Below are 19914 nucleotides of genomic sequence, written 5' to 3'. Positions count from 1 at the left end.
CTTGTTCAAAGTTGTTTTGGATTTTTGGGATCCTTTGAATTTTTATATGAATTATAGAATAAGTTTTTAAATTCCTTACATCCTGTTCTGCCAAAATTCCACCCATGTCTTTGGCCGTCTCCAGAGCCACATTTTCTGAAGAAGTCTCTCTAGATCCCAGGTGAAAGGAATTTCTCTTTCGTCTGTGCTCAAATCACATTTGATATTATTTGATTCCATTTAATCATATTTGCCTGTATGTACTTGTCTGATCTTTCCAGCCATTTAGTAAATCTCAAAAGATTAGGAATCTTGACTTGGTTCCCTCTGTGTGCTGAGAAACTAGTTCTATGCTTTGCAGGAGTGAGCCCTGCAGTTAGAGGTATCTGCAGCACACATGTAGCTCATTGCTTGAATATTGTCAAGGAATTCTGCAGATTTAGAATTGTTTATTGATTGTTGTCTCCAAGACGGCTCAGTCTTTTTTATTTCTATTGCTACTGCTGCAGTTTCAAAGAACAATGGGCTAGTTATTTTGCAAATATCAAATCATACTCTAATTGTGTTGTCACGCAAATTATGTGCTGCTGTGTCTTAACAACCTGCTTAGTGTTCACAGGCTCCTTCACTCATGGAAAATTTGGGAGAATGTCATATCCTTAGAGATAGCAATGCTGTCTTTGGCGACCTGAGCAGCAGTATCTGAATTCACTCCTGCTATTTTTCCAGTGTCCCCTCTAGACCTCCTCCAGCCCTCCATGGGGGGCCCTGCAGTTCTGCCCTAGAAAAGCCTGTTGCTTCTCAGGAAGACTTCCCTATGAAACATAATCATGTCCTTCTTGTGGGGACATTCAGTCCAGAGACCTGAAAGCAGGGGAAAATGTTCAGCCTGCTTTTGGTAGAACCTAAATTCTTCCATACTTGTTAGAAGCAATTTCAATGAGGAAACTGTTTTGGCATCTAACAAATCAGCATAAATGACTGATGAGGAAGATCAGCTTCCCCATCCCACTCAGTCGTCATGTTGATGTGACACACACATTGGCAAACATTTTCCCCTGTGAGCAACGTAAAGTTCAAGACGTTATGAATGGCTTTTTATTTTTATTTCTTAGTCTTTCCACATTCACTGTGTCTCGTGAGATTATATGAATCCTGCTTATTTTCAGCCCAGCACTAAACTTTTTAAAAGGATCACGTGTTTAAAAGGCTAGTGGACAATTTTTTAGAAGACAGAAATCCTTAGATTTTGGTCCCAGAGTTGAATCTTGGTTAGTGGTGAATGAAAATTCCCGTTAAAATTTTAAATTCAGTGATATAAAGTCTTAAAAATAGTTAAATATTAGTCAATTTCATTAAAAACTATAAGAGTTATTTACCTTTAAGCCTGTTTCTGGGGCAATTTTGCAATGATTCCCTCCCTTTATCGATTCCCTCTTTATCAGAATCCTTGAGAGGCCCCTGTCATCATTGTCAGTATCATCATTATCATCATGGAACTGATTCTTCTGGAAGATTCTAGGAAAATAAAGAGATGGACGGGATTATGTGTAGGTCAGTGTGTGCATGTACAATAAGAACAGCTGTCAGGCATTAGATGCAAGATACCCATTTCATTTAGGGGAGAATGTGGTCATGAAATCCTGATGTGGTGAATGAAGGAAGCGGTGGGAACAGGATAGTCAATGCAAAGGAGGAGGAAGTGAGTGAGTTGGAGAGCATAGATCCTTGGTTAGTTGATCAGCACATTGGTAAGAATGAGGGGAGTGTGATGGCAGAATCATGTCCCTCCCCGGCCACAGGGTAGCCACCTGTGACATGTTACTGTACATGGCAAAAGGGATGACAGATATTTTAGGATTAAAAATCTTAGAGGATTTCTGTCTCCTAAATTGTCTATTAGTTAGCCTTTAAACCCATGATACATTATTATAGATTAGTGCAGGGGCACAAATAAAAAGGATTCATATAATCTCAACAGACAAACTGAATGTAGAAAGGATAAGGAAGAAAAACAAAAAGTCACTTATAAGTGCCTTGAACCATAAATTGCTCATGAGGAAATGTTACACAAGGTGAATGTCACAGCCACATACATACTGCCTGAGTGGGATGGGACAAGGGGATCCTGAGATGAGACAATAGGGTGAGTAGTCTGGATTGTCCAGGTGGGCTGAATGTAATCACAGGGGTCCTTAAATTGGAGGATATTTCCCAGCTGAGTTTAAAATCAGAGGGAGGTGTAGCGATGGAGCAATGTTCAGAAAGGCTGCTGACCATGAAAATGGAGGAAGTTGAGGGGCACAAGCTGAGGAAGGTGGTTGACCTCTGTAAACTGGAAAAAAAAAAAGGAAACATTCTCTTCTAGACCCTCTAGAAGGAAGGAACCCTGCTGGTATCTTGAATTTATCCCAATGAGAACTGTGTTGGATCTCTGACATCCACAGCCATAAGCTGATAAGTCTGTGCTGGTTTAAGCTATTAAGCTTAATGGAATTTGTTACAGTGGTAATAGGAAAATAACATAGTGAGCGGTAGTGTAAGGGATTAAAGGTCTAGGATGGGGTGTGGAGAGAATTCTGACATTTACACCTAAAAAACAACCAGGTGAAGTGGGAAGGTGTTTTAAGGAAGTCCTACCTGGCAGGGCTGTCAAGCAGACTGGAGTGAGCGAATCCTTGGAGTTAGAGGAATCAATTAAACCTCTACAAGGAAAATAAGAAATAAAATGTAGCAGGGCTTCAGTGTTAGTAGATGTAGGAATGGAAATGGGCAGAGAGATATAAACATTATTTTGAAATTAGCTACAGGTTTGATGACTGCATGTTTGGGAGAGTTAGCCGATGTGTGGACTGAATGCATCCCCTCAAAATCCATATGTCGAAACCTCATCTCCCAGGTTGATGATATAAGGATGCGGGGCCTTTGGGAGGTGATTAGTAGGATAAAATGAGGTCATGAGAGTATTGCCCTCATGAATGGTATTAGTGTTCTTATACAGGGCCCCAAAGTGCTTGCTTCTCTCTCCTCTCTGGGCCATGAAGATAGTGGGAAGACAGCCATCTTCGAGCTGGCAATCCTCTCCCAGATACATTGACCTTGAAAGCCTCATCCTCCAAACCATAAGGAATATGCTGGTTGTTTAAGCCACCCGACACACGGTAATTTGTTACAGAATCCCAGACTGACGAAGACAGTGGAGAATGCCACTGCGTTTGGCACTGATTGCCTGGAGAATGCTGAAACCCAGGGAAGTGGGCAGCACAGACGTTTACTCATTTAATCCTGCCAACACTGTAGGGGATAGAGTCTACATTTTCCTCGCTATTTAAAAGGTAAGGAAAAAGAGGCACAAATAATAACAATGACAATGACAACAACAACAACAACAGCAACAATAATTTGTCCAAGATTCACACAGAACTCCCTGGAGGGAGAGTGAGAATTAATACTTATGCAGGCTGGCCCCAGAGCCCCTGCTCATAACTACTAAGTCAGATCACCTTGCTTATTTAGATCAGTTTTTTTTCAACTGTGATATGAGTGTACTGTGTCCAGTAACTTATAATTTCAAAATACCTCACTGTAAGGGAAACATTAGTTGCAGGCATTACAACCCACAGAAAGCTAGACATACAAAAATAACTTGTTAGGGCAAGATAACCAATAATGTTTTTAAATATTATACCTGCTGACCCTTTGCAATAAAGTGTTTATTTATAATTCTGTCTGGCTACAGAATAACATCATAATCCTGCATGTGGCTGGTGGCTCCCGTGTTGGACAGCACGGGTCTAGAGAATTTAAATGACTTGCCCAGCCTTGCCCAGGAAGCTCGTGGTGGGATCAGAGCTATAGTCTGGGACTGTTCCTTCCTATCCAACAATTCCCTCATGGAAGTTTAGAAGCTTCTCCTTTGGTGCCCAGCTGTCTATCCGTACTTATGACATCTTGTCAGGTGCCCCGGCCTGCTCCTGAACATCAGCCAGAACCCACTTCTGCTCTTTTTTGGCCAGGTAATACCTTCTAGCAACTTCCATTGCCTTCTTGGCATCAGTTTTTACATGGAAGGGTAGTGGCTAGAGAAGGAAATGTGTCCACATGACAGGTTTTTCATAAATATAGTAGGAGTGGTCAAGAGAAGAAAACCTCAGGAATACGAGTGGAAGCAGGTCATTTAATATACCAAATGCGTACTTTCAATGTATGTTTGTGTTTCCGAGTCCACGCTTGTTCTACTCGTGCATTATAGGCCAACACATCAGGAGACAAGGATTTGGGGCAAGAAATAGCGGCTTTAATTTGTAAAGCCAGCGGAGAAGATGGTAGACCAATGTCCTGGAGAACCATCATCCCAAGTCAGAATTCAGGCTCTTCTTATATTAAAAAGGGGAAGCGGGAATGCTTGGTTGTTGCAAACTTGGTGTATGAATTCTTTGTTGTTAGAATCCTTTGTTCTTGCAGCTCTTCACCTGGGTCAGATCCGTGTAAACCTCCAACAAGCAAATGTTATTTTCTATTCTGTATCTTGTTATCTTTATACGAATGGAAAAGTGATAATATCCTTCAAAGTCAGAGCCTTGAGAATAGGGTCTCCTGTATATTTCAGGATCTAGGCAACATTGTTTCACAAAAGGTGCAGAAACAGCAAGACTAAGCCTAGGAAACAGGGCACATGTTTAAAGTCAAAGGAACAGATCTAATATGGAGTCAGATTTGTTCTTTCCTATTTCAGTAGTGCCATGGAGAAGGCACTGTGGGCAGCTTTCTGTAGGGTCCTGGAGGCTTTCTCTCTCAGCCTCTGTGCGCCTCTATTGAAAACCCGTCATCGCTATCTGGCCTGCTGGAAAACCAGTCCGCCTGTTTTGCCCTGAAGTTGTGTTCTGTTTATAACTCATCTCTACTCCTTGGAAAACAACTCAATAAAAACTCAGTTGGTTTCCCACCAGCCCTGAGCAGGGGTGAGGGATAGCATGTTATTATTTTATTAAAAAAATATATAAAAGAGTTTTAAAACAGCACTGGGCACATAGGAGAGAGACAATCAATGCTTCCTGGCTTAAATCGAAAATGATGACTCAGTGAGTCTATGGCTGCTGTATTTGCTGAGCTAGTTACTCCTTTGCTCCATTACACATTTATTTTAACTGAAAAAGAAATATATGCATATGGTTAAAATAATTCAAACAGAGCAAAAAATACTCAAGTGAAAGAAGTTTTCCCTCATCCTCTGTTCTTACATGCCTCCCTGGAGATGCCAATGTTTACAATCCTTTGTGTGCTTTTCCAGATATGCTATGCAAGTTCCCACCAATGTATGTAAATTCCTTTAAAGTTTTACTTATTTTTAACTTTAAGGGATTTAAATCCTCAAGTGGCTTCTGCCACAGTAATAGAAAAGAAGAAATCTGACTCCATATTAGATCTGTTCCTTTGACTTTAACCCTGTGCTCTGTCTCCTAGGCTTCTTCTTGCTTGTAAAACAATGTTGCCTAGAGCCTAAAATATACAGGAGAGCCTATTCTGAAGGCTCTGACCTTTGAGGGTATTTAACACTTTTCCAATCATATAAAGATAACACGTTGCAGAATAGAAAATAACGTTTGTTTTGTTGGAGGTTTACAGGGATCTGACCCAGGGAGATAGCTGCAAGAACAAAGGATTCTAACAAGAAGGAATTCCTACACCAAGAAGTTTGCAAAAACCAAGCACATAGGAAAGCAGCCTGAATTCTGACTTGGGGAGATGGTTTTCCAGGACATTAGTTTGCCATCTAGGTCTACAGAAACTTGCTATTCCATGCCCCAACACTTGGTCTCCCAACTTACTGGCCTGTCCTGCACTGAGGAGAATGAATTTGGACTCAATAACACTTCTACCTACCTAGCAAGTTGGACACTGGGACTGAGGGCAGCTCTCCCACACACAGGGGCCTACGGTGAGCCCTTGATTATTCCCCGAGGTTGGGGTGTGGTTTACCCAGGAGGGATGGGGACTCTACACCAACACTCAGGCAGTCTGCTCCTTCTGGGGCTCTGACATTTTACCTCCCGCTCCCTGCCAGCCCAACATTTGGGACAGTGGAGCTAAGGCAGAGATCGTGCCTGCCTGTTTCCCAGCGTGTAAAAGGGGAATATGTACTCTTCCCAAGGTAGTTCTGAGAAACAACACCTGCGGGTGCTTGGTTCCCTGAGCAACAGTAAACCTAGCTCCTTGTGGGGGCAACGGGTATGATACCCGTAGGGTTTCTGCAGAGACCTTAGCTGGAGGGCTGGGCCAGGGACGTAAAATATGAGCTGTGGGCAATGACGGGTAAGAGAAGGGTGTATAGGCAGGACTGCTGCCTCCTTCGGGGTGCCACAAGAGGTAAAACGCTTTCTCCCCATCTCTGTTACTCCCCTCCCAATTCCAGATAACTGCCTTCCCTCTGCTCCTCCTGTCCATGTGTCTCCCTCCACTTTTCCCCGCCTCCCCTCCTCCTCCCCTATTCTCCCTCCCTCGGTTCCCCTTCTCTCTCAGGACCCAGAGCGGATCGCTGGCCCTCCTGCGCATGCGCAGTTGCTGCCAGCTGGACCGCGGGTTGGAAGCTCCAGCTCCGAGCCGGGGATCGGCCCCAATGGCTTCTCAGCTCTGTCGCCCTGTAGGCCTTTGGCTACTGCCTGGGGCCGGGGCCTCTGGCTGTGGAAGTGCAAGGTGAGGGGATATCGGGAAAGGGGTGAGGCGGCTGCGGGAGGCCGGTCGGCGTGTCACAGCCCCCCAGGGCGCCAGTCAGCGTGTGTTCAGCTGGATTGCTCGGGCCAGACCCCTCTGCCCGCGCCACCTGCCCCGGCGCCCCGGCCACAGCTGTCCAGGGCCAGGTGTGCCCCTGCGCCTCTTGGCCCAGCCGGGCTCCCCTCAGTCCGCGGCTGGCATCCGCTTCCCCTCTCCCGCCGGCGAGTCCTCCCCTTCCGGTCTTCCTCTCCTTGGCCGCCGACCCGTCCCCACCACTGGGCGGGCTGTGTCCCGGGCGGGCGGGGTCTGCACACCCGGACGGGGCGGGCGGCTTGGGCTGGGGCTGGGGCTGGCCTCCGAGCGGGGCTGCAGCCCGCGTCCCCCACCCCGCTCTCCCTGCCCCGCGACCCCGGGGCTGCCTTCCTCTCCCTTTCCCGATCCCTGAGGTCCAGATTAGCGGCGTGGGCGCTGCTCCCCAGGCTGAGAGCCCGCGGCTGTAACTCCCAGCTTCTCCTGGTGGAGTCGGGAAAAGGGAGCGGCAGTGCTGAGGGAGCTTCTGTCTCCTTGATCAGGATTTCTGCCCCAGATAAGTACCTTGAACACTTTCAGATGTTATGATGGCGGTGCTTGTTGATGTCACATGTTTTTATACTGAGAGGGATTACAGTGGTGAAAGCAGGGCTTGGTTCAGTTAAAAATGAGCTGAAGGCATGAGGCTGTCTCATCCTCCATCATTCACTCTCCCAGGGTGAAACGTGAGACCGTCGATCTTAAAAAGATACTTATAGTCCGTAACTAGTCCAGCCCAGCTACTGTGTGTTAACAGGAACAGCACAACCTGAGGCGTTGGAGACCCAGGGACATTGCACTCCTAAAGAGCTCCTGGCAAAATCTGGTTTGTTTTGTTTTTTTTTGTTTGTTTGTTTTACTTAAATTGTGGGACAGACTAGTAGTATAGAGGGAAAAATAATTGGCAAGAAGGATTTTTTCATATAACAGCTTTATTGTGATATTGTTCACACACCATGAAGTCCACCCACTTGAATGTTACAATTCAGCAGCTTTTAGCATATTCACATTTGTGCAACCATTATTATTCCAGAACGTTTTCATCACATCAGAAAGACCAGTTGAAATGCATGACCTATCCACCCCTTCCCAGTGGTGGTTCTAAAGAAGTTTCTTGGCTGTTCCTGACCATAAATTAACTTGTTACATTCCATGAAATATCTGGGAGGAATTCTAATCAGAATTGCAATGAATCTGTCTATCAAAGCAGGAAGAATTAATGTCTTTATGGCATAAACTTCTTCTACACATGAATATATCTGGGACCCTATCTTTTCATCTGTCCAGAGCCAGGCCTATGGGAAATCTTGGGTTTGTGAATGATGAGATTCAATACATCATTAGATGCAACTGTAGCCTTTCACTGAAGAGAAAAGTAACCTCGTAGAAGCCAAGTGATTCTCTGATGGTTAGAATGAGAGACCGCCAGTGCTGGAGTATTCGAGTGGACTTGGTGCTTGCAGAGTTCTCCACCACCTACAGCTAAGGGGATTACCGTGTTCTTTTACTTTTTTTTTTTATGGCGTTGCTTTTATTTTTACTTATTATATAAAATTATTTTTTATTGAAGTGTTGTAAATTTACCATGTTAGCTTCAGATGTACAGCAGAGATTCAGTTATAAGCTTATGCATATGTATATAAATGTTTTTCAGATTGTTTCTAGTACAACTCATTACAAGAAATTGAAAATAGTACCCTGTGCTATATAGTAGGTCCTTGTCATTTATTTTATATTTATTAATGTGTATCTGTTAATCCTCCCTTTCCTGCCTGCTAACAACAGTTTGCTTTCTATGTCCATGAGTCTATTTCTAGCAGCACCGTTTTTGCTAGCAATATATGCTGGTTGGCTCTTTTCTGTTTCAGTAGTTCCATCTTATGTGTGGGCGTTTTTCTTCTGGTGGGCCTGTGTGTGGTTTGCACACGTGATAATAGAGATCTGTATTTGGGAGAACTCCAGGCCTCGTGTAGTCCCTCGTATGGAGTGCCCACTGAACTGATGCTTGAACTTGGAAAAAAACAGTAAATGTTGGAATTTCCACTATGGTTGAGACTTCCAGGTTTCTATAACCTCTTTAGCCCACCTAAATTTTGGCTGCACCCAATACTGGATAATTTGGTGGAACTTCATGGTATGGTGGTGTAGAGACAGGGCCTTGTATGCTTCTTCTCTTTCCTTTTTCTAACAATCATTTTCCTGGGCCTTCCAGGTACTCCCCCAGAAGGGCCCAGGGCTGGCTTGGTGCTGCACTGAGGCAATATTTGTTAATAAGCCCCTTTCCTCATCTCTTCTGAGCCTCCATTTCCTTCTCTACACAATGAGGGCTTAGACTAGATAAGTGCTTTTCAGTTTCTTTTAAAGCCATGTTTCCTTTGAGAAACAGAAAATTCAAATCTCTCCTCCCATCACAACCCTTTAGATTTTGACACGTCCTCCAAGGAGTCACATAGCTCTTTGTGGTAAATTGACGTGATTGTGATTCCACGTGGCACAGAAAAGACTCTTCAGAGATTTATTGCAGGGAGAGGGCAGGAAAGGGGCAGTATGTCACACTTTCTTGTGTGAGCACTGGAGCAAAGGCTTGGGTTTAAATACAGTGTCTGATGTGGCATCTCTCTAATCTTGCACAATGTGATAAACCTCTATCCCTAGTTTCTTAATGTGTCAAGTTGGGGTGGTAATGTTTTAAGGCTTTTGTGAAACATTATACACATAAGCCATTTGTGTCTCGGTAGATACAAGACCTGCTAGAGAGTCGGAATTTCTTTAAAAATACATATATATTGTCCACATCACTCTGTCTGTGTGTATTTTGAAGTTCCTGGAGGGTGAGGGTTGAGTGTAATGTCCATCGTGGGACAGGTGGCCCATGGGTCTGTGTGCCTCAGATTGCCCCCTCCTCCCCAGTCCTCTTCCTCTCAGTCCAGGATGAAGTTCCCTAGTAGATTTACACACAGGTCTTGTGGAAATGGCTTTTCATTTTATTGTTTCACCAAGGAGGGTTGCCATCATGATCTCTGTGGTCAGGTTTTGGTGACCTGAAGGCTATGCAATTGGGGATTTCTATTTTATAAAAAGAAAAAAAATTACAAATACAAAATTAGACCTAGGTTGGTGGCAGGGGCTTTTGAAAGTGGGGACCATTAGCTTTTTTAGCTTCAGGTGCAGTGGCCTCTGGCCACGAGGACACATCCTCATGCTCTGAATTTGGAGGGACCAGTGGGTTCAGTGGGAATATTTACTGAGTGCATCTCATGGGCTGCGCATTCTCTTATTTGTACTGTGTGTTCCTTATTTGAGATGGTGAGCTGATTTAAACTCAATAGCCTCTTTAAAATAATAGACTTTTTATTTTTAGATGTAATGTAGATTCCCATGTAGTTGTAAGAGATAATATGGAGAGGGCCTATGGACTCTTTGCCCAATTTTCTTTAATAGTTCCATCTTGCAAAGTTGGGGTACTATTCATTCGTGACTCACTAACCCTTTTAGGTTTGTGTTATTGCCCTCATTTCTATTTATGAATAAACTGGTGTTGAGAGAAGCACACAGGTCTGCCCAGGTCACCCACGTGGTTAGTGAAGATTTGGGTGGAACGTGGGCTTGGCATTTCCAAGCAGTACCATTATGATGGTCTGTGGCAGGGAGCAGCATTCACTTTGCTTGTTTATTCATTCATTCAACAAACATTTATTGAATAAACTCTGTGGGTCAGATGCTTTCATAGGGTTATCTGATTCTTCAGCAGTATGGAGAATCAGGTAATGTTTTCTTTTTTTTTTTTTTAATATGAGAAAAATATCTCTGAGAGGTTATAATCTCCCCAAAGGAAAAATAGCTCATAAATGAGGGATAGTACATTTGTACAGTTCCTTCTTCTTATGCAAATGGTACCCTAGGCATTTTACATTTGCAAACTTCCATAATCCAGATATATTCTTGTAAGGCAAGAAGTTTTTTTTTTAATTGAAGTATAGTCAAGTTTACAATGTTGTGTCAATTGCAAGGTGGTTTTTTTTGAATTTTGAATGGAGAAAATATTTTTTGAGGGGGTTAATTAAGTTTATTTATTTGTTTCATTTTTCTAAAATGAGGTACTGAGGATTGAGCCTAGGTCCTTGAACATGCTAAGCACGTGCTCTACCACTGAACTGTACCCTCCTCCCCAAAGCAAGTTTTCTTACCCATTATTCTGCACCTTAGGAGTTCAAATAAATTGGCGTTGAAATCCAGATATTTTGATCCTACTATGGTTCTTTGCATTATATCCTGCTGAGGGGTGGGGAAGCAGTTCCTTTATTCATTCATTTATTCAGCAGTTTTGAGCACCGACTTTGCATCAGGGCCTGCCTAGGTGCTTGGAAACAGAAAACAAGAAATGATCCTTTTCTGCAGGGGATGGAAGCCTAGACCAAAAGCTGGGTAATGTGATCTGAGCTTCAGTAGCCATGTGCAGACGCTGAGGACAAACTTATCCCCGATTTGCTTGGACTTCCCTTGCCTTCTGGCTGGTGCACACCAGGTCGCCGCATCCCAGTGAGGCCCGCAGCCCACAGCACAGTATGTACATCGATTTACCCTCCCTTCTCGGCAGCGCCTGCAACATGAACGCCCCTGACTACATGCAGTGCGCTGAGGACCGCCAGACTCTCCCGATTGTGGTCCAACCTGTGGGGATCATCTTAGAGAATTTCTTTTGCATCTATAATGGAATCTCCTTGGTGAGCCAGATCAGACCGTGCGGCTCCCAGTGGGCACTCTGTATCTACTATAGGTATCTCTATGCGCCCGAGAATGGATGGAGTGACTTCCAGACCCACCGCAATGTCATGGGCCTTGTCACCATTACTGACTGCCTCTTGGCCAAGACCTTCTAGAAGCTCAACGCACAGAGGAGCTGTATGGCACCACGCTCTATGACTCTCAGCTCTTTGTCTTTGTGCTGTATGGGGAGGTGGCCGAGCAGCCGCACACCGACGTGGCCTTCAATCTACGAGGACTGCAGGGTGGTGGAGAAGAGGATCGACGACTTCACTGAGTCACTCTTCATCTTGCCCAAGTCCAAGTGGCTGGATGGGGACCCCGAAAATTCTGGGGAGAAGACCCCCCTCCTCTACATCCTATTTGAGAAGGAGGACTTCGTGGGACTGGACACAGACAGCAGGCAAGTCAACCTGAAGGCCGGGCCACCCTGGCTGTGTGACAGATTGCTTCCCTACATCCAGAATGGGATCATCAAGGAGGAGGGCTTTCTTGTAGCCAAGGCGGGAAGGAGGTGTAGCCCGCCGGTTTTCAGACATTTAAAACTAAATCCGCCTTTGTTTCAGAGAGATCCTTTTAGGGTTAGTGTGGACACTTACTCCCCTCTTTCAGCCAGGACACTTGGGGGGACCCCTGGAGTTGCTGTTCAATAGAGTAGCCACAGCTACTGTTGTTAGTAGTGCTGGGGAGGAGGCCGGTCTGAGCTGAGATGTGCTGTAAGTCAAATGCACATCAGACGCTGAAACTTGTCTAGTAAAAAGAATATAAACTATCTTGTTACTTTCTATATTGATTACACGTCAAAATGATAGTATTTTACATACAGTAGAATAAGTAAGGTCTGTTCTTAAAATCAGTTACTTGGTTTTTTTTTTTGTTGTTACATTTTAAACGTGGCAACTGAGAAACATTATTTACATGACTCTCATTTCATTCCTGTTGGACAGCCTGTCCTGGGACAGTTTCATCCCTTTGCTTATAAATGAGACTCTGAATCCCGAGACGCAGAACGAGGTGCTGGTTGAGCTCAGGGTGGAGCCGATGTCTCCTGCCTCCCAGGCCCAGCACCAGCACGGCTCAGGCCCTCTCCCCTGCCTGACAGCCACCATGCCAAGTTAGGGCATCAGAAACACTGCCAGGGGCTTCCGAATTAGCTCCTTACGCAGGGAAAGGCATGTCACGGTGTATGGGACACAGCAGGGAAAAATTCGTCCTCACTTTGTCCCTGTGATTAGGTCAAAGACCCCACTCTGCCTTGGAAGTGCAGATGATCTCTTCTGGGCTGCCTAACCCCTCACCCTCTACTATGTTTCCCTGTGTATCTTTCAAGCTGTCCCTCGGGCAGAAGAGGGTGAGACGTCTTTGCCGAGAGGTGGTCCCCCTTTACTGGGGAGAGTGAGGTGAGCTGTGTCCCCCCGGCCTACGGCCTCGGGCCTTGAGTCTGGAGAGCGCTCATGGCGGTCCCACAGGTGACGGTCGGAGGACATGGCACGTGCTGCCGGGCCCGCTGTGCAGGAGGGGCTCTGTGATTCTCTGTGATTCTAAGGTCAGATTCTACTTTCTTGTTGTTGGTAAGATGGAGGAGAAGATGCCAGAGAATTGATAAAAAGAAAATCCACACCAGTCCTGTGAATGACAGACACAGGGGATCCGTGTCCCACCTGCGTGTGGTGCCTGGCAGGCTCTGGAATAATTTTCACTTCCTCCCCGGACATTCCTCTATGGCTTAAGGAAGGGGAGAGGCATGTCGTGGCCATGATCTGTACTTGTCCTCACAGGGCCCTGTGATCTACATGCCCACACTACACTTCTGCTCCTTGGAGATGAGGTGTCAGGTTTAGGAAACTGGGCACTGCTGAGGGCATAGCTGCCAGAACCGTGCTACACCAAGGCTGGCTCCGTTCACCTCACCTGTCACCTCCTGTTGAGTCCTAAGGCGTCATTCAAGGTAGGTGCATCGGTGCAATGAAAGCAGGGACCTCCTTCACCCCCTGGACAGACTGGTGGGTGATCAGTGGAAGCCTGGAGCCCTGCCCCAGCCCCACGCCAGTGCCTCCTATTTTGTCATAGGAGGCACTGGTGACATTTTTGCTCAGCAACTGCTTGGCTCTGATTCTGCAGAGCCAACAGAGAATGCCAGCTTGTTTTTGCCTTTTGAAGTCTGCCCTTGGGATTTGGCGGAGTAGCTGGATGTGTGCTTAGCCCATAGTGGTTGACACTGTCACCATTGTTTACCCAGAACCTCGTGTACCAGGCATGGCTGCCGGCATCAAAATACAGCAGCACATTAAACCTCCCTCCTGGTGGGTCTGTCTGTTCTGGTACCATAAGGGCTCAGCCAGCATCTGAACGTCAGTGAGATAACGTGGCCAGTGAGCTCGGGTCAAGCACGTTCTCCTCCAGTGACTTTTACTCCATTGTTGCTTTTACTATTACACAGTCATTAATTTTTTAAACAATGCTTTGGTTCAGGAGCAGAACCTAATTCTCCCCTGTTCCTCTTGGTGGGAGTGAGTAAAGTTGTCCAGCTTGAAATGCGACCACATTTTCTAGCTCAAAAGCTGTCTACACGCATCTAGGTGAAGTTTTGGTTTGGGGCGCTGACCACGTTGGGGTCCCCCGGCAGCATCGCTCCCCTCAGGCCCCTGCCTTCCCTGGATCAGGAGGTGAGGGTGGGTCTCACCGTCCCCGCGTCCCTGTCCTCATCACACTCACGTAATTTCTTGTAAATGCTGTCAAAGTCATTTTTGTTCTCTTGTGTTTCTAATTTTGGCTGTTCCTCTATTCCTTTTTCTATTTTCCTTTATCCCTTATACCACCCCGTGAGCATGTTGTTCGGTCTGAAAATGTGGGCTGTGCACACCCTGCATTGGAATAGCCAGATCGCCGTCTGTGCCGTCTCCATCGCTATAAAAAGCAAAAACTTAACAGTTGCCATGATTCGTATATTATCCTAGTCATCTTATTTTCTACTTTTTTGGAATTTTTGCTATGTTAGCACATCACCCACTGGAGTTTGATATCTGTTAAAGTCCTTGCTTTGAGGAACCTATTAGTTCGTCCTTATATTTGGTAACAAATGCTCTCTTACTAATTTTGTTTATTTGTTTTGAAGAAGTGAGATGCGAATTGATTTAGGCGGCTGCTGAGGGATTTTTTTCATGGAGTATTTAAACTTGGAAAGTCAAAATCTGCAGCACCTTGCTTGATTCTGGCTTTTACGCAAACGTGCTCGGCACACGGTTCCTGGCTGTCGCTGTGTGACGTGCGTGACGGCGCTTCCTGGCCGGCGGTCACTGGTGAGGAAGTGGCCGGCTCGGGGGTGAGCAGCTGCACGGGACGCTGTTGGAGGAAGCAGTCACCGGTTTTTTGTTTTTTGGTTTTTTTTTTTGCATTCACCTTCCCAGTGCCATTTACTTTACTTTGCATTCATAGAGGGGCAGGAGCGGGCCTAAAACCATGCCACTCTTTTGTTCCCTTTATGAGGCTGGTTTTTCTAAGTATCAGGAAAACATTGCATTGTCCTAAGGAGCTGGTTCACTTGGATCTGGTGGACACAGGGACCCCTAAATGGGACCATAGCTTCCTCTCTGCTTCAGCCAGTGGGCATTCAGAGCCGGGTCTGTGGTTTGCCTCAGCAGCCGTGCAGGCCTCCCTGCACCGGCCTTTACTTTTACCCCTTTTTGGCAGTAAATAGCTGACTCTGTGTCTGTTGCAGCTGATGTCCACCACTGACGGCCGTGTGGTTATTTTGCGGTAGTGAGTCTCCAACACCCCTGTCAGCCGTGAAGGGACCTTGCATTCTCACCCCGACCCTGGTTCATCTCACCCAGGGAAAGGGCTTGGCCACCACCGTCATGCTGGACATGAGGCCTTGTTTCTCCTTTCATGCTCTGGTCCAAATGTGGACACTTCATCCTTCACTGACTTGGTCTCGCTTGAGACAGTCCAGACTTTCTGAAAGAGTCCATCACATTCTGGGGGGGAACAGAACAGAAGTAAGGGTCGCAAGTAGGAGTCTAGGCTGTCTGGGTTGGCAAATGCAGGCTGGGATCTGTGATGGCCGGTCTGTGCCCTGGAAACTGGCCTTTCCCGTGGCTCCCGAGAGAAAAGGGGTCGGAGCGAGAACAGACTTGCCTGGGTTCCTACCATCCTCATCTGCTCACTGACAGGAGTGTCAGCTAACTAGGAGCTCCCCCAGACCTCGGGCCCTTCAAACCTCAGATCACGGGAGATCCTTGAGTCCCTTCTTCTGGTCCTTCTTTGTGAGAATCCAGTGCCTTCTGAGGTGACTGGCAGCAGGAGATGCCTCCCCCTCCAGGGAACTCCCTTCGGAGGACTGTGACTCAGTGCACCTTGCTGTGAGCTTGTGGGTTTCCATCATGCTCCCTGCAGAACCAGACTTGAGACTGGCTTAGCGACAGAAATAACAAGACTGATTCCAGGGCAGGGCCAGGTGGAGGGAACAGTGGAAATTGAATGTGACCTCAAACACCTAGGTGGGTGCTGGGGCTGTTACTAAAATGGGGAGCCTGGGAGGTACCTGCCAGGAATCGAAGTCTAGAGTAAATGGTGGACATAAGGCCTTTTTTTTTGACATATGGCATTTTTAAGATGCCATTTGTCATCCAAGTTAGGACTTCCAAGAGGCACTCGTGTCTATGAGCCTGGGGCTCAGGTGAAGGAGCTGGACTAGAGATACACATTGGGATTCGTCATTCTTAGCTGGTGTTCACAGCCGTGCAAGTGGATCAGCTCATCTCAAGAGGTGCAGACTGTGTCTGAGGGGGGGCAGGGCTGTGTCTGGTTTGGAGGAAAGCCCGGACCATGCAGCTTTGGTGTGTCAGACAGCGGCGTTTGTGATTTTCAGAGCAATGGCATTTATCCTTAAGGTTCTGGGGGGTGGGCAGGCCCACCCAGGAAGAAATCTGAAGAGAGGGTTTTGGCCACGTGTGCGCGTCTTGGGACGATCCAGAGGCTTCAGGGTTCAGAAGGGGAAACTCCTCCGAAGCTGGAGTCGGAGTGGGGAGTTGGGAGAATGTAGTCACACTCTCCTGTGATGAAGGGAGGGAGGCCTAGGGAGTCCGCACCCTAGCGGACTCTCTTTCCCACGAACAAAAGGCAATCAGACAGAAGATTTGAGGTAAGAAGGGATGGGCGTTGGGAGAGGAGCCAACCTGGAGAACGGTGGTTGAACAATCCTTGAATAGTCTCCCTGAAACATAGAGTTAAAAAAACCCAGACTCTTAAGAATATTGATAGTGACTGGGGAGGAGGCAGTTGTTTTTCTGACCTCCTAAGGGTAAGGTATGTATCCGGGGATATACAGAAGAATCGGGCAGTCTGTTCCTGGGGCTTCACCCTTACCAGGGGGAACAGTGCAAGTTTAAAGGGGGAGAAGGGCAGCGGAGGGAAACTAGCCAGGCCCCGTGTCACGTACCAGTCGGCCGCCCTACTTGCGTGTTGCATTCACATCCATGCCTCCCAAGTGGGCGGTGGCAGCCCCGTTTTGAAGATTGGGAAGCCTCCTCAGAGGTTTAAGGAATTGGTTCATTTAGCAGCTAGTAAATGCTGTAGCAGGATTCCAGCAGGGCCTTGTCAGACTTCAAGGGCATGTTCTCTCTACTAATTCCGGTTGTACCTGAAATGGTGAAGTGAGTCAGTTTCGGAGCCTTTCAGAGAAAGTACGCTTTAAGTGCCTCAGGACTGTTGCACAAAGCTCAGTGTTCTTTCATGGTTCAGAACCACCGCAGTGCTTTTTGCCCCACAGATGTAAGGTCTTACTCCTTTGACGATGGCGTGGTTGTAAATGACATACAGGTGCAAAACCACACTTAGCAGCTTCTGAAGGGAAACTCTCCTGTTCTCCCTTGATCGGCTTTCTTCCACGGGATGTAACTGTGCTGCAGCTAAGGCCTGAGCTTTCCGTATGGAGTGAGGGTTTGATATCCAAATTTAGCATAAAACAGTCAGATGGAGAAAATCGAAGATGACAATATATTTTGGGGTTTCATTAGACAAGATATACTATCTGTTAATGGCTCATAAAGCTAATGAGATTGAGTACAGAACATTTCATTTCTTACTTTCTACTGAGAGCTGTCTTCCAACATAAGGTTCTCTGCTTTGGAACTTCAGCTCAGCCACTAGGGCGCCTGTCATTGTGTTGGTGTGATTGCATTTACACAGTGCATGTAATCTGGGCTTCCTTAGCCCCAAACACTCCAGTGCAGAATCATAGGCTGTAGCCATCACTTAGTTATACAAATACTTCTAAAACTATATGATACCAAAAAAAATAAATAAATAAAAATAAAGAGAGAGAGGGAGATTGCCTTTATCAAAGTTCCTTTGGATTTTAACTGCAAAGTGTTGTTGAGCAGCTCTGGTTTCCTTTGGATATGAATATATACATTTCTTTGCATGTAACTTGGATTTCAGGCTTGAACACCAAGCTCTTGTTTTCCATGAGCCACAAAAATCATAGCCAAATGACACACGTATGAAACAGTTTATTCTTTTTATCTGAGACAGAATCCTTGAATTTGGGACTTGAGCTGCGACTTTCCTGTTTGCTCTTCCCACCCCTCTTGTCACCTCACTCCTTTTTCCCACGTGGCCTCCAAGAGGTCATGGTCTCATAAGAGCAGGTGGACAAATACCAGTTGGTCGCCAAGCAGTGCTGCTGTAGATGGAGCCCAGCCAAGAGCTAAAGGACATCATCAGGGAGGACTTCCTGGAAGAAATTGGCTCTACATTCAGTTCTGGGGACAGAGTAAGAGTCAGCCAGGGGAAGGAATCAAGAGGGTGACTCAGGTGGCAGGAGCAGCCCGGGTAGAGGCCTGGAGGCTTGTGGGGTGGGGACTCGGGGAGACTGCCCTGTGTGGTTCAGGGTGGTGGGTGACCCTGCTTTGAAGGACACTGGAGAGGGCCTAGGGGTGGAGGGCTTTGGAGGAGCTTGGTTTTTACTAGAACTGACACAGAAGAGGCAGTGAAGGGTGTCAGCAGGAAGTGACCCTTAGGAGAGCAGCTCTGCCTGTCCTTTTGAGTCCCACCCCTTCATTCTTTTATTCACAAAACACGCAATTCTGAGTGTCTAGGGGAGAGGGGGTGGACCCACAGTAGTAAGCAAAATGTACTTGCTTCTTGGGAGCTTGGCAGTGTCAGAAGTTGACTTAGATTAAAATGTTTTATTAACACAGCAGGGCACCTAATCCAAAGTGCGGAGGTTGGAGGGAAGGAAGACTTCCTTGACAAACAGTTAAAATGAGCCTGGAGGCTAGTGGGAAGTAGCAGCAGGTCACGGGGCCCCTGAGGTCACTGGGGACCTGGTACTGAGGTGAGGATGGACAAGCAGGGTCGGGGGTGGGGCTAGAACTCTACCAGGGAGCCTCTGATGGGTTTGAAGTGGGGGAGATGTAATCAAATTTGTGCTTTGGGAAGGCTGCCTTGGCTGTGTGTGTGTGTGTGTGTGTGTGTGTGTGTGTGTGTAGCGGGGAAGAGGGGGAGGGTGTCACCAACTGGGAGGGTCATTAGAAGACCATTCACAGGCTCGGAGGCCACCAGTGGGAGAGGGGCGTCGGGACTGCTTGGGGACCGCAGGGGCAGAGTGGATGCCGGGTTTCCTTGTGTGGAGGGCTTGTTAGCGGGGTCGCTCTAGCGACACCTTGTGGCTGGAAGTAAACAGATGGAGGCCGCCAGGTGGACTTACCTCTTCTCTCCTTCCCTGCCTTGTGTGATGATCTTAGCTCTGCCAACATATGGAACAGAAGAGCTAAGTTCCAGAGTAGCCCAGGACTTTGCTGGGCTCGTTCAAGTGAGAGCAGATAGGATTTAGGCTTGTGTTGAGATCTGTAAGTTAACTTAGCTAGAAACGTCCTGTCTTTTGGATTTTCATAGGGGTAGTAATTCTTGATAAAGATTGCTTTCTTGGTGAGAGGAAATTTAATACAACTGATGTCTTTCTCAAAAAATATCTTATCTTTTAAGAAATTTAATATTCAAAATAATAGGAATATTTTAAAATGATAAACTAAGGCTTTCGTGTAGTTTCTTTGGTTTCTGGGTTGATGTGTAGGTAGACCCTTTGCATTACATAATAGCACATCTTTGACAGTATTTAAAGAGCTGTTAGTGAGCGCCCCCAATTTGAAAGCATCATTAAAGCTTGCTCTGAAATAGTGAAGTCATATAGGTCTTGTTTGCAGAAGCCAGATATTTGTTTTATAATCTGCAGCATAGCTCCCTTTATAAAATAATAATAGATTCAAAATTAACAAAGTGGAAAATAATTGATTTTTTTTAAAAAATGAAACATAAACTTTCTTGTGCTATTGTTGCAACTGGAAATTTTGAAAAGAAAAATCCTATTGTAATATCATCTAAGTGAAA

General features: G+C 46.2%; 1 protein-coding gene and 1 long non-coding RNA gene across 2 annotated transcripts in view; one reads left to right on the top strand and one right to left on the bottom strand.

Moving 5' to 3' along the window:
• Positions 1 to 19914, bottom strand: part of LOC140690373 (uncharacterized) — a 153609-nt gene that overhangs the window by 87006 nt on the left and 46689 nt on the right. The gene's annotated exons all lie outside the window — the stretch shown is intronic.
• Positions 1 to 19914, top strand: part of LOC140690343 (uncharacterized) — a 69093-nt gene that overhangs the window by 4388 nt on the left and 44791 nt on the right. The window contains exons 2-3 of the mRNA XM_072952051.1: positions 3155 to 3314; positions 6392 to 6672. Of these exons, the coding sequence (XP_072808152.1) occupies positions 6422 to 6672 (251 nt within the window). The 5' untranslated portion in view covers positions 3155 to 3314; positions 6392 to 6421. The remainder of the gene's footprint in view (positions 1 to 3154; positions 3315 to 6391; positions 6673 to 19914) is intronic.

The sequence above is a fragment of the Vicugna pacos genome, chromosome 30 (genome assembly GCF_048564905.1).
Source record: "Vicugna pacos chromosome 30, VicPac4, whole genome shotgun sequence".
Taxonomy (NCBI): Eukaryota; Metazoa; Chordata; class Mammalia; order Artiodactyla; family Camelidae; genus Vicugna; species Vicugna pacos.
This window is presented reverse-complemented; position numbering and strand designations above follow the sequence as displayed.